Here is a 14,149-nt window from a genome sequence, read left to right as displayed (position 1 = left end):
GCCAGGGGATATCCTCACAGGGAGCCCAGCTCAGGGGAGGGCAGCCATACTGAGCTGCTGCTGTTGGGGCCAGGCTCCCTGGGGACCCAACTCTGCTCTGTGAAAGTCCTCTCCTGAAACGCCTGGGTTCAGCCCCAACCCTGACTCCCACTTTAGCTTGTTGGCTTTTAATCCATTGTGTTCTGATTTAAAATCAGTTTGGTTTCTAAGATCTCTTAGTCAGTGAATGGCTGAAAAACAGTAGTTTACAAAGGTCCCGACTGACACATGCATAAGGGTATTTTTGGAGAAACCGTTATTCCTTGGAAAATGGGTTTGTGTAGCTTTTATGTAGAACAAAGGCTTGAAAGTTGCTGATTAAACCTTTTTCCCCTATTTTTTGCCTTAAAATCTCTTATCAGGCAAGAATCACAAACTCCTGAATATTCTTTTTCCCTCTGTCTTCCTCTCCCTTTTATTCTCCATCTTCCTTTCCTTTTCTCCTCTTTTTCCCTTCTTTTTTTCCTTCTTTTTTGTTCTTTATCTTTTTTTGTTGTCAGAATTCAGATGTTACTTAACCGCTTGACTAAAGAATCACTTTATTTTTAGCCAAGACTTACATCCTCAAACAAAATAAAATAAAAAAAGACTTACACCCTCCACCTCTCTTTCCTTTTGACAAGCTCGAGGAGCAGTGACTTGTGTTGTTTCTGCATTCCCTCTGCCCCCTGAGATTCATGGGAGCGAGCGATCCTGTAGCTCGGCACTGTTCCCATCTGGTGAGGAAACTCACCTTTCTCTCTCAGGTCACACTGGAGGCTTCCGGGAGAGTTGCCCTGGTGGTGCAGATTACCTACTGCAACGTCTCCAGGAAGAACAATGAACTGTTTCTTCATAGAATGTATTGCCATTAATTCAATTTGAGTATTTTTCTGTAGAAACAGAATTCTGCGGTTTTAGTAACTACATGATGTGTTGTTTTAGCCTTTGTGTGTACATGCCTCAGTTTATACTCAATTTGTCTTCTTTTATTTCAAGGGTGTCATTACTTTAGAGTCCCTTGGTAAAAGGGGTTATCGAGTACCTCCTTCAGGAACAATACAAGTGGTATGTGTTTTCTAGCCTACAATTGCAATAATCATTCTCTCACACACATATAGAACTTAGCCCTTTCTCCTGCTACTGCTGCGCAACAACTTTGGTAAGTAACAGTGGGGCTGCAGCTTGGTTTGGAGTTCCCATGCTCTGCCCAGCGGTCCTCTGGGGCCTGCAGAAAGGAAAGCATTACTGGGCTAACCAAGATGAATGCTTTAGACAGACAGTCTAGACCTTCTGCACAGCGTAAAGCTGTTTTCAGCACTATTGGTGCCTCTGCTTACTATAAGAAGCTGTACTGGGGCTGGTCTGTTAAGTTAAGAAGGAGATCCCAAGTACAGGAATTGCTCTCTCAGGAAAACTCGGAGCATGGAGCAGTGGTGTCCATGGTAGAATGATTTGACTTAGCAAGACAAGAACACTAAGTGGAAACATTGGTCTGACCAGTGTCAGGCAGAGAAGGCCTCTGCCTATTACTCTGGAGCTGCCCTTCTGCCCGAAGCAGCTCTGGTCACCTGATCAGTGATGCCGAAGGCCGAGTGCAGTGGGTTCTGGCCCAGGTCATGCTCAGCGCCAGGTCCTCAGGTCTCATGTGGAGCTGGGGGATGGCAAACTTGCCCAGAGCCTGGGCGCTTGGATCTGGCCAGGCCACAGGCTTGGTGTCACCCTGGGCCTCTCACTACTGCCAGCATGGCAGGGAGGCCTGTGTGTGTGCCTCACACCACATGCAAGTGCCACATAGAGTCTATGTGTACCCAGCAGGCAGTACTGAGATAGTGTGACTTCTGTCTTTTGAGTTACTGAACTGCAGGAGTGACAGCTTCTGTCCGAGTCAGGTGCCAGTCAGCCAGCTGGTGGCTCTCCTGGCAGTGACACACTGACCCGATCTGGCACGCTGACCTCCCCTCTGCAGTACGCAGCCAGGGTGGCCAGCTGTAACTGTGAGACCCAGCCTCACTCCTTCTGTGGTTGGGCCTCCTGCTTGGTGGTCGTGGGTGTGAACTGCATTGGCTGTGATCATAGGACTCACTAGACTGCAAGATTGGGCTGTAATGTTGAAATGGTTTTTATCTTGATTCTGTGACTGATCTCCAGGGCCATGGATGAGCTTCTGAAAGCACAGGCACCGGTTTACCTATTGTGGTGTTGGTAATTCAGGCAATGAGCTCAACAGCTTGGGGATTCACTTAAAAATCAGGACCTGGGAGTGTTTTCCTTTCAGTTATTCATGGATGGCCAAGAACCCATTGCACTCAATGCAGTCTTCACTAAGGAAACACATTTTGGTCTGTAATCAGACTGACTGAAAAACACAACCTAGTGTTTCTGCAGAGTTTGAAAAGAGATCAGGTATGAGACCATGAAATGTTATTAGCCTACTTTGGATCTAATAATAATGAGGTGTATTTTATAAAGCTGAAAAGAATCACAAATAGAGAACATTTCTCTAAACTTTTAGTTTTATTACTGTATGTACATAAAGCACCAAAAATTCTAGTTTTACCTAACTTGTATTTTTATTTTAAAAATTCTGTTTTCTCACCATTAAAATGTGAGAAAACTTAATACTCTGCTTTGAGAATTTTTCATTTGATATTCATCAAGAAAGCTAAAGTTTGAAATTACACAACTAGAATGTTTTAAACTTAATAGGGTCTATCTTGCTGGAGCTAATCGAACTATTTCTGAAAATCTAAATTTCTATGAAATTTATAACTAAAGATGTTGATTTATTATGGGACTTACAATGCTGTAAATGAAAGGCCCGGCCTCTGCAGTCATAGTGCGCAGAAGTTCAGTCTGTAGCCCAGGGACGTCGGTGGGCTGTCTCTGGGGAGAGCCTGTGTCTGTAGCGCGGTATCTGACTCGCCCGCTGTCCCCGCTCTTGAAGAACAGTGTCTCTGCTGTCTCTCCAGACCTTATTCAACCCCAATAAGACCGTGGTGAAGATGTTTGTGGTGATGTATGACTTGCGTGCCATGCCTGCCAGCCACCAGACCTTCCTGCGGCAGAGGACCTTCTCGGTGCCCGTGAAGCCCACGGCCAGGCCTGGCGCCGGCCAGGAGTGCACCCAGCACACTGAAGAGCGCTTGTTACGCTACCTCATCCACCTGAGGTGATGTCTGGGGACCGCAGGGCAAACCCACAGTTTGTATTAAAGGCCCCTGGTGACAGCCTGGAGCAGCGCCCTGGGCCCGCTGCTTGCTAGGTGTGTGGCATGGACAGTGCCCAGCTGTGGGTGGAAGCAGATCCTAGTCCATCTGCATTCCAGGCTGTGGCTGCAGAGTAGCTGTGATTAGAGAGCAGTGCACGTTCTGGTGACTGCATGGGAAATACCTTTCTCCTGACTCCCTCCACCAGGCCAGGCTCCTAGTCTGAGACAGTACAGGCTCTCTGTGGCCAGGATTGGGGCCAGGTCTGGATGCAGAGCAGGTGGCAGGGAGAGGGCGGGAGCCTGTCCCCTCCCCTGCGTGGTTACCTCAGCATGTGCACCTGAGACTGGACCCATGCCACAGGGAGCCATGCTGCTCCCCAGTCACCCTCCACCAGGCCCTCACCCCGGCTCACTGCAGTGTAGCCCATGGCAGTCTGTGGAAATTGATGTTCCTGAGCTTCCTGGTCGAGGGCTCCATCCAGAGACTGTAATCCTAGCACTCAGGAGGCTGAGTTTGAGACCAGGCTGGACTACAAAGTGAGCTCAAGTCCAGCCTGAACTGCATAGCGAGACCCTGTCTCAAAAGATAGAGATGGCACCAAGACAGTGCTCCAAACCAGCTTTTGATGCTGCCTGCATGAGCTTCTCTGGAGTTCCCACAGTGCTGGGGAAGGAAAATGTACCTGGAACAGACTCGGGGCAGTGGAACACACTGCTGCCTCCCTGCCGCACGAGGCTTCCTTGGCTAGACTTCGTATCACGCGGCCCCTTGCCTCACTTGCTCACTGCATGTGCGAGTTTACCTCGTGGCTCCTGTAGCCAGGCAGGTGGTCACCCAGTGCTCTTGAAGTTTAGCAGCCAGGTACTGAGAGTCACTAGCATGAAAGTTGGCCCTGGAAGTGAGCCGGCCGCTTCCCAGGCTGGAAGAAGCTGGTGGGGAAACGGTGCCCTCCTCAGTGTGGAAGGCGCCTCAGCAGGGCAGGGACTGAGCTGCAGGTCTTTCCCCCACTTTCGAAGTGAAGTCCCCAACCCAGGGCACCAGTCCCAGGCACACGGGATGTGGTGCTGCTGCCAGCTCCAGCCCCTGGCACCACAGGACAACAGCAGGATGGAAGTGCCTAGAATGTTTCTGATGGCCATTCTCCACCCCACCCGAAGCTGGGCAGGTGTGACTGAGCTGGTCAGTGCTGACCACCACCCTTCTCTCACCTGTAACTGTCTCTGGTGACACTCAAGCATGGTAACCATTGTAATCTAACCTAGGTCGTGCAAGGCTGACAAGCTAATGCAGATGGGTCTGTGAGTCCCAGATACAGGACACCCAGCCTGGGCAGGGCTGAGAGGCTGCCGTGCAGGAGAGGGGCCAGTACGGCCGGTCAGGAGAGGAAGGAGGGAGGACGAAGACATTGTTGGGGGAGAGCCCTTCACCTTAGGAGCAGGCACCTTGGCAGCCCAGGGTCCTCACTGTCCATGTGTTAGCCCAGGTGATCCTAGGAAGTCATAACCACTAAGTGGACTCGCTGTTCAGACCCCTTCCCTGAGTGTCTGTCTGTCCTACCAGGTTCCAGAGCTCTAAATCTGGGAAGATCTACCTCCACAGGGATGTGAGGCTGCTGTTCTCCAGAAAATCCATGGAGGTTGACAGCGGTGCTGCCTACGAGCTCAAATCCCACACCGAGTCACCAACCAACCCTCAGTTTTCCCCACGGTGTTGACCAGGAGTGACAAGGTGGCACGCCACTCAGTCCCGGTTTGAAGTCAGGGTTTGCATAGGGTGGAGTGCACCAAATTGCCAGCCGTGATGGTAGACGCCCTCCCAGCCCCAGCCCAGAGCCACTGTCCCTGTGAGGCCAGAAGGAGGCTGCCTGCCCCACCCACCCCTTCCTGTGGAGACCACTGCGTGGACACGTCGCAATAGCAAGGGCCCGTTAGTTAGTGTTTACACGTTTTATTTCTGTTATTTAATATTTAATGTTTTCCTTAATACTTAAGTGAATGTTCGTCTGTAGTGTCCTAATGTAGCACAAATCTTATGTAAAATCATACTATGTATTTTTGACATTATGTTAGAATCTGAAATATATGCAAAAGTCTTTAATTTTGTGTGCTGTCTTTTAAATGCTATTCATTTAAACTATGGAAAATGAGAATTGACCATCAGCTTCTCCAAGACGAACGCACTATGCAAGCATGGGCTTCTATCTCCCGTGGCCCCTGTGCCCAGCGCCCGCCACGATGCCCCTGTCCCCCTAGGCTCCCTGGCCTTAGATGGGTCTGTTCTTCCTTGATCACTGCTTGAGACGCTTCACATCAAACTGCCATCCAATGCCAGATAATTTTCTGGAATTGTTAAAATACGTACTTTGAAAACAAATTAGTATTTATATTGTAAATATATGCCAAAAAGCTTTTTTTTAAAAGTGTATTTGGCCTTCATTCTTAGTTGAGATGTTTTGTGACTGGGTGAGTGAGCCTGTCAGGCCACTGCCAGGATGGGCTCTGTGTCCCCAGCATCTCCCAGCTGTCACTTCCTGGATCAGGGCCGGGCAGAGGCGGCTGGCCACTGGCAGTGCCACCGAGGCAGGAACCTGACCAAGGGCACAAGAGGAGCGTGCTTCCAGGCCCTGTGCTGGGGTGGCAGAGTCCGATCTGCTGAAACCCACACCCCGAGTGGGGAGTAGCCACGGGCTGAGACAGCAGACCAGAGCCTCTCCTAAAACTTTAAAACTCTTAAAATACTGTGGATAAGGCTATTTGCGCCCCTTAACACTTCTCAGAGCTTCCAGTCACACAGAGCTGTGAAGATGTGCTGCTAAGCTCCAAGTTGCGTGGAAAGAACCAGGATCCAAGACTCGGGCCACGGCCCTGGACCTGACCTCCCGGTCTGTGTGCTGTGCAAGATGCACCTGCTCCTTTTGAGTTATCGGTCTGATTACCTTTATGCCACCTGTGTATGCAGTGCAGGTAGAGGCAGGTGTGGGAGCAGGCTGGGGGAGCAGTCCACAGGGGGTCGTGCGATCTTCCTGGGCCTACGGGTGTTTTTGTTTTTGTTTTTGTGTTTTGTACCAGGGATCAAACTCACGATCTTGTGCTTGCCAGGCAGGTGCTTATGCCTTAGCTAAATCCCTGGCCCAGTTTTGTTGTTTTTGGATTGCTGGGTTTGAGAGTCTTGCTGACCTCAAACTCGAGCTCCTGCCTGAGCCACCCACTTGAGTATGCTGGGCAAGTGGCTCCCCACGGACGCACACCCCCAACCCTAATTTTTAAAACGAATATCTCATTAGATGTACCTGGACTTACCAAACGTTAGAGGAAAGTCAATATTGATTATCTTAATTATTGTTTGACTTTTCCAGTGAGGTTTATCTGGAAACTGGTATGTTGTCGCGGGTGACCACGCAGACTCCGCCCCACGAGCTTCTCGAGGTTTGCGTGCGTCTCCTGACATTTCCAGGCGTGTTTTAGAAAATTAAAGAAGTTGGCTGTATTAGTTGCTTTTCTCCTGCTGATACCACAGACTGGATGAATTCTGAAGGAAAAGTTTACTTTTGCTCAGGGCTAGAAGGCATGGGAGTGATTGCTGGGGAGTCCTGAGAGCACAGGCACCCTGGGATGTGTGTCTGGGTGGGGAGAGCTCGTATGTCTGCGTGTCAGTCTGCAACTCTCTGGCTTCTCCTCTGTAGCCCTTGGCGCATAGGACTAATTTTGTCCTCAAGGTGCATAAACATGGGTTTTTGTGAGACCTTCAAATATTTCTATTGATGAATTATTTTATGAGTTTGATTATATTAAACAATGAGTAACAGGCAAAAATCAGAAGTTACTGAGTTAATATTTTTTATTAAAAAATTAAGAGATTAAGATAAAAGAGGACATAACATAACACAAGTCAGAACAGAACACTTTAAGCAACATAGTGTTTCACCACAAGATAACCCCACATTAACAGTAGTTACCATTGTGTCTCTTTCCTTGAAATATTTGAGTATAACTTTGTATACTATAACATCAAACATAACATGACAGTGTAGAACCATTCAAGAGATTAAAGTATTACAGGGTATTTAGAACCAACTAACAGAAAACAAATAATGGTTTCTATATTATCTCCTTGTCTATAAAAAATTTTGTTTATATCACATATAATAAAATCCAATAAGATACAACATGATAAAACCGATGGAGACAGAACAAAAGCTTGATGAAGCTTCAAAACAAGATGATATTAAATCAGCACTAGCTATTATATTGTCTTGTTTTCTTCAAAATAACTGTTCATACCATCACAGACAATAAAATCAAACAACCCAGAATAAAACCATCCAAATAATGAAAACATTATAAGGCTTCAAGGCAATATAATGGGGAATTATGATTACCACATACTTTTATGTATTCTTAATATTCCTAGGGAAACTATTTGGTATTTATACACATGAGTTTGATTTACTTATGAGTATGATCTCAAGTTGCGCCTATTTATTTACATATATTTCAATGTGATCATTCTTTATAGCTGAGTAGTACTCTATTGAATAAAAATACCACAACTTTTTTATCCATTCCTCAGTTAATGGGCACTTAGGTTGTTTCCAAGATCTGGCTATTACAAATTGTGCTGCTATAAACATGGGTGCACATATATCACTGTGGTATGATGTTTTCAGTTCTGGCAATATGCCTAGAAGTGAGATAGCTGGACCAAATGGGACTTCCAGTCCCAGCTTTTTGAGAAATCTCCAGACTGACCTCCACAATGGTTGCACCAGTCCACATTCCCACCAACAGTGCAGGAGAGTTCCTTTTTCCCCACAGCCTCTCCAGCATTTGTTGGTGGTTTTCTTGATCCTAGCCATTCTTTCAGGAGTGAGATGAAATCTCAGTGTGGTTTTAATTTGCATTTCTCTAATGAGTAATGATGATGAACATTTTTTCATGTATTTATTTGCCATTTGTATTTCTTCACCTGAAAATTGTGTATTCATCTCAGCTGCCCATTTTTGGATTGGATCTTTGAATTTTGGGGGTCTGATTTTTTTAAATTCTTTATATGTTTTAAACAGAAGTCCTTTGTCTGAGGGACAGTTCACTAAGATTTTTTTACCGGTTTGTGGGTTTTCTTTTCACTATGCTGGAGATTTCTTTTAACATGCAGAAACTTTTTAATAAGAGGTGATCCCAGTTATTGATTCTGGGAAGTATTTCCTGTGCAGTTTGAGTCCTGTTCATGAATTCTCTACCTACCCCTATGTCTTCAAGGTTTTTACCCATTTGTCTTCCAATAGATATAGTGTTTCTGTTTTAATATTCAGATATTTGATCCATTTAGATTTTAATTTAGTACATAGTGATAGGCATGGGTCTAGTTTTAGTTTTTGGCATATGGAGAGCCAGTTTTTCCAACACCATTTATTAAAGAGACTGTCATTCTTCCAGTGAACATGTTTAGCCCTTTTATCAAAGATAAAATGGTTGAGTGTGTTTGTAGTTGTAGTTGTATCTTCTAATCTATTCCATTGATCTTCAGCTCTGTTTTTATTCCAGTACAATGTTGATTTTACTACAGTTGCTTATAGTATAACTTCAGGTCAGGGATTGTGATGCCTCCTGCCTTGCCTTTGCTGCTTAGAACTTCTTTGCTATTCTAGGTCTCTTCTGGTTCCAGATGAATTTGAGGAGTAATTTCTCTAGATCTATGAGGTATGTTGATGGTATTTTTATTGGGATTGCATTGAATCTGTATAACAGTTTTGGGAGAATGGCCATTTTCACAATATTTATTCTTCCTATCCATGAGCAAGGGATGTCTTCCCATTTTCTGAGATCCCCTTCAATTTCTTTTTTCAGTGTATTATAATTTTCCCTATCTAGATCTTTCACTTCTTTCATGAGAATAATTCCTAAATATTTCATTTTTTTGGTTGCTAGTGTGAAGGGTGCGGCTTCTCTTATTTCTCTCTCTGTGATTTTGTTGTTAGTGTATAGGAATGCTATTGATTTTTGAATATTGGTTTTGTATCCAGCTGCATTGCTGAATTTATTTATTATATCTAGGAGGCTTTCAATGGAGTTTTCAGGGTCTTCTATCATGTCATCTGCAAATAATGATAATTTAACTTCTTCTCTTCCTATCTTTACCCCTTTTATTTCTCTCTCTTGTCTAATTGCTCTGGCTAGTATTTCCAGTACTATATTAAATAGGAGCGGTGATAAGGGACATCCTTGTCTTATGTCTGATTTTAAGGTAAAGGCCTTCAGTTTTGGGCCATTTAGTATGATACTGACTGTTGGTTTGTCAAAGATGGCCTTTATTATATTGAGATAAAGACCATCTATTGCAATTTTCTGTAAGATTCTTATCATAAATGCATGTTGGACCTTATCAAAAGCTTTTTCTGCATCTATAGAAATGATCATGTGATTCTTACTTTTGGCTTTATTGATATGGTAGATTACATTTATTGATTTATGTATGTTGAACCATCCCTGCATGCCTGGGATGAATCCCACTTGGTCATGGTGTATAATCTTCTTGATGATTTGCTGCATCCTATTTGCCAATATTTTATTGAGGACTTTTGCATCTATGTTCATTAGGAAGATTGGCCTGTAGTTCTCTTTTTTAGTTGGGTCTTTCTCAGGTTTTGGTACTAGAGTAATGTTTGCTTCCAGGAATGACTTAGGAAGGCTTGCTTCCCTTTCAGTTTCATTGAAGAGTTTGAGGAGTGTCGGCATTAAGTCTTCTTTGTATTTCTTGTAGAATTCTGCAGTGAATCTGTTTGGGCCTGGGCTCTTCTTTGTAGGTAAGGACTTAATTACATTTTCAATTTCATTAATAGAGATTGGGTTATTCAGCAGTTTTACATCTTCTTGACCTAGCTTTGGCACTTCATATGTTTCTAGAAGTCTGTCTATTTCTTCTGTGTTATCAAACCTATGAGAGTAGAGTTTTTCGAAATAGGTATTGATGATCTTCTGTTTTCTACAGCGTCTGTAGTGATTTCACCTTTTTCATTCCTTATTTCATGAATTTTAGCTTTTTCTTCCCTTTTTTTAAATAAGGTTGGCTAGGGGCTTATCAATTTTATTTATTCTTTCAAAGAACCAACTCTTTGATTAATTGATTCTTTGGATTGTTTTCTTAGTCTCTATTGCATTAATTTCTGCTCTGATTTTTATAATTTCCTCCCTTCTTTTGGCTGTGGGCTTGACTTGCTCTTCTTTTTCTAGGTGTTTGAGGTGTAGCATCAAGTTATTTATTTGTATTCGTTCTGTTTTCCTAATGTGGGAATTCAGTGCAATAAATTTTCCCCTGAGGACAGCTTTCATTTCATCCCACAGTTGTAAGTTGTATTTTCGTTTGCTTGTAGGTATTGTCTAATTTCTTCTTTAATTTCCCCTGTGACCGACTGATATACTCAACAGTGTGTTATTCAATTTCCATGTGTTTGTGGGATTTTTGCTGTATCTTTTATCATTAATTTTTAATTTCATGGCTCTATGATCCGATAACATGCATGGAATGATTTCAACTCTTTTGCATTTATTTAAGTGTGTTCTGTGGGCTAATATATGGTCTATTTTAGAGAATGTCCCATGTACTGCTGAGAAGAATGTGTATTCTGAGGTTGTTGGATGAAACACTCTGTATATATCTATCAAGTCCATTTTGGTCACATGTGTGATTCAGTTCTGTTACTTCTTTGCTGATTTTCTGTCTGGTTGATCTGTCCCTTGGTTTCAATGGTGTGTTAAGGTCTCCTGTTACAATTCTGTTACTGCTAATTTGGTTTTTCATTTCTGTTAATACTTGCTTTATATAACTGGGTGCTCTGGAGTTTGGTGCATACATATTTAAGATTGTTATCGCTTCCTCTTGAAGTTTTCCCCTAACTAGTATATAATGACCTTCTTTATCTCTTCTGATCGTTCTTGATTTGAAGTTCACATTGTCTGCAAACAGAATAGCTACCCCCGCTTTCTTTTGGGTTCCTGTTGCATGAAGTATTGTTTTCCAGCTTTTGACTTTCTGTCTGTGAGTATTCTGTGAGCACCCAGTTATATAAAGCAAGTATTAACAGAAATTAAAAAACAAATTAGCAGTAACAGAATTATAACAAGAGACCTTAACACACCATTGATACCAAGGGACAGATCAACCAGACAGAAAATCGGCAAAGAAATAACAGAACTGAATCACAGTTAGGGTAGATGGGTTTCTTGTAGACAGCGTATGGTTGGATGTTGTTTCTTAATCCATTCTGCCAGCCTGTTTCTTTTAATTGGTGCATTGAGACCATTTACATTAATGGTTATAACTTTTATATGTTGGTTTATTATTGACATGTTATCTCTCTGCTGTTGAATCTTTATTTTCTGTTCTGTTTGTCTGCTTTGCTTAGTGGTTTTTTCCTAAGTGTATCTAAACTGTCTTTCAGTATTCTTTGCAGGGTTGGTTTGGTGATCATGAAGTTCTTCAGTTGTTCTTAGTCATGGAAGTACCTTATTTCTGCATCAATTTTGAAGGACAGTTTTTCAGGGTACATCAGTGTAGGTTTGAAATCATTTTCCTTTAGGATCTGAAATACTGCACTCCATGCTCTTCTTGACTTCATTATTTGTGCTGAGAAGTCTGCTGTGATTCTGTTGGGTTTTCCTTTATAGGTGATCTGTCTTTTCTCTCTGACAGCTTTTAATATTATATTCTTGTGTTGGATTTCTGGGATGGTGATTATTATATGTCTGGGTGTAGTTTTATTTTGGTTATGGCTATTTGGAGTTCTCTATGCTTCACTAATCCTGATGTCAGTTTCCATTCTCACGTTTGGGCAATTTTCAGCTATTACTTCTCTAAATATCCTCTTGACATCCTTTATGTTGTCCCTTCTTTTTCATTTATCCTTGTCAATCATATGTTGGTTTTCTTTGCATCATTTTACAGCTATTGAATTGTTATTTCCTGATTCCTTGTTATTTTAAAAAGATTTTTCCTTTCCTGTTTACTAGCTGCAATCTTATCTTCAAGGTCTGAAATTCTGTCTTCACTTTCATCGAGGTAGTTTTTAAAACTTTCAATGGAATTTTTGATTTCCTGTATATTTCTTTGCATCTGCTTTATGTATTCTGTTTGTTTCTTACATTGTTCATCCAGGGATTCTACCTTTTTGTTAGTTCCTCCAATTTTTTAACTGTGTCTTCTTTAGATATGTTCATCATCTCTTTCATTTCTTTTATCATTTCTTCTTTTACCTGGGAGATTATTTCTAGTTTGAATTCCTTTAAAGCTTCCCAGAGTTGCTTCTATATTTCTGCTATTATTTCAAGTATTTCAGGTGTATGGCATATATTTTCTTCTAAGTACATAGCTCCTGAGGTTTCTTGGCATAGGCTGTAGGTTTCAGATTGCATTTTGGTCTTTCGCTTTGTCATTTTCCTATATTTCTGTGTTTCAAGTGTTGTTCTAGTGGATGTGTTGGAAATTGTTTCCTGTGCCTTAGGCTCCTGGGATTGAATGGAGGTTGCTGAACCTGGTCCAGTTAGGCCCTCAGGCCCTCCTATGCCACCTTTAGTGTTCCAGGTAGCTGGGCAGGCACCTAACCACTGTGGATGATGGGCTAAAGCTCTCCCCTGGCAAAGACCAATGCCCTGGAATTCACTTCACCTGCTCTCAAATCCCCGTAATTGAAGAAGGTCACTGGGTGTAATATAGTTAGTCCACAAAACCTCCCAAGGCTAGTCTAGTGTGGCTGGGCTCTGGGCAGGTCCTTGAGCTCTAGAAGAGATGATCTTAACGTCTCCTAGGGTGGCGTGCAGCCTTAGCCCTGCCGCCAGCTGAGTTTCTTGGTTTGGGAGAAGGTCACTGGGCATGTCCTGGGCAGGCCTGAAACCTGCCAAGATCAGCCTAGTGTAGCTGGGCTCTGGGCAGGTCCTTGGGCTCTGGAAGAGATGATCTTAAAGTCTCCCGGGGCTCAGGATGGCCCGTGGACTTACCCCAGCTTCCAGCTGAGTTTTCCAGTTTGGGAGAAGGTCCTTTTAATATTTATTAAAAAGCATCAAGTTTTTCAACATCGACTGGTCTAGAAAAGAATATTAGAAATAAATTCCTATGTGCACTGCAACAAAAATACCAGCAGCACTCCACAAAAAAAGTAGTCTTCGGCTATCACACCTTAAAGCACATTCTATACACAGATTGCTTACATTGACAGCACATGTGTTTTTGCTTTTCTGACTTTGTAAGATATACTTGACATCTCAGTGATCTTGCTCTTTTGTCAGGGGGTTTTTAATTATACAATGTGTAGTTAACAGGAACATGAAATATCAGTAAAGCAAGTTACTAAATTTTTAATATGTGTTGTGTGTTTAGAATAGACATCATTTTCACATCAGCTGTTTCCCTATAAAGCCTAAAAGATAACATCAGAAGTAAAAACCTATGTGAACTACCATGTAAACACAAAAGTCCATCACAGAAATCAGCTTTGCTTCAACTGTCACACCCAAAGCAGTCTTCATACATGACAGCTGCTTGTTCCGTGCCCAACTATCATGTACACTGATAGCACACATGTTCTGTGTCCCTGTCCCTTCCTGCAGGGCACAGTTGACATCTTTTTGTTTTCCTGTTGTCATTGTAGGTCTCTGTGATGACCATCAACTCACCAATGTGCTCCACAATTTTTTGCATGGTTCCCTGTGTAGAAACATTTTGTTTTTCCTCTGTGGCAAATGATCTCTACTCCCCACCCTCTAAGAAGATTTCTCCGTGATATTTCATACTTCCCACTTTTTTGGTAAACTATCAAACTATTTATGCCACACATCTAGGATCAAGTATAACACAACCACTGGCCAATGCTTTGTGTTCCGAGTGACGTCATAGTTGCTGCATAATTCATGAACAACATCTACTCTGCC

The 14,149-nt window shown here is 42.9% G+C and overlaps 1 protein-coding gene across 21 annotated transcripts in view; it reads left to right on the top strand.

The window, feature by feature from the left end:
• Positions 1 to 5,327, top strand: part of Atosa (atos homolog A) — an 83,033-nt gene extending 77,706 nt beyond the window's left edge. For 19 of the 21 annotated variants that reach the window (XM_063249006.1, XM_063248959.1, XM_013154627.3 and 16 more), the window contains 3 exons: positions 1,018 to 1,086; positions 2,991 to 3,190; positions 4,791 to 5,327. In XM_063249006.1, coding sequence (XP_063105076.1) covers positions 1,018 to 1,086; positions 2,991 to 3,190; positions 4,791 to 4,944 — 423 coding nt within the window. In that variant the 3' untranslated portion in view covers positions 4,945 to 5,327. Of the gene's footprint in view, positions 1 to 1,017; positions 1,181 to 2,990; positions 3,191 to 4,790 lie in introns of those variants that run through there. The other 2 variants (XR_002791741.2, XM_063248912.1) reach the window with 2 other exon arrangements.
• The last annotated feature ends 8,822 nt before the right edge of the window (positions 5,328 to 14,149 follow it).

Source organism: Cavia porcellus, unplaced genomic scaffold (genome assembly GCF_034190915.1).
Source record: "Cavia porcellus strain 051 isolate PalLab524CR breed Dunkin Hartley unplaced genomic scaffold, mCavPor4.1 scaffold_1, whole genome shotgun sequence".
NCBI lineage: Eukaryota > Metazoa > Chordata > Mammalia > Rodentia > Caviidae > Cavia > Cavia porcellus.
This window is presented reverse-complemented; position numbering and strand designations above follow the sequence as displayed.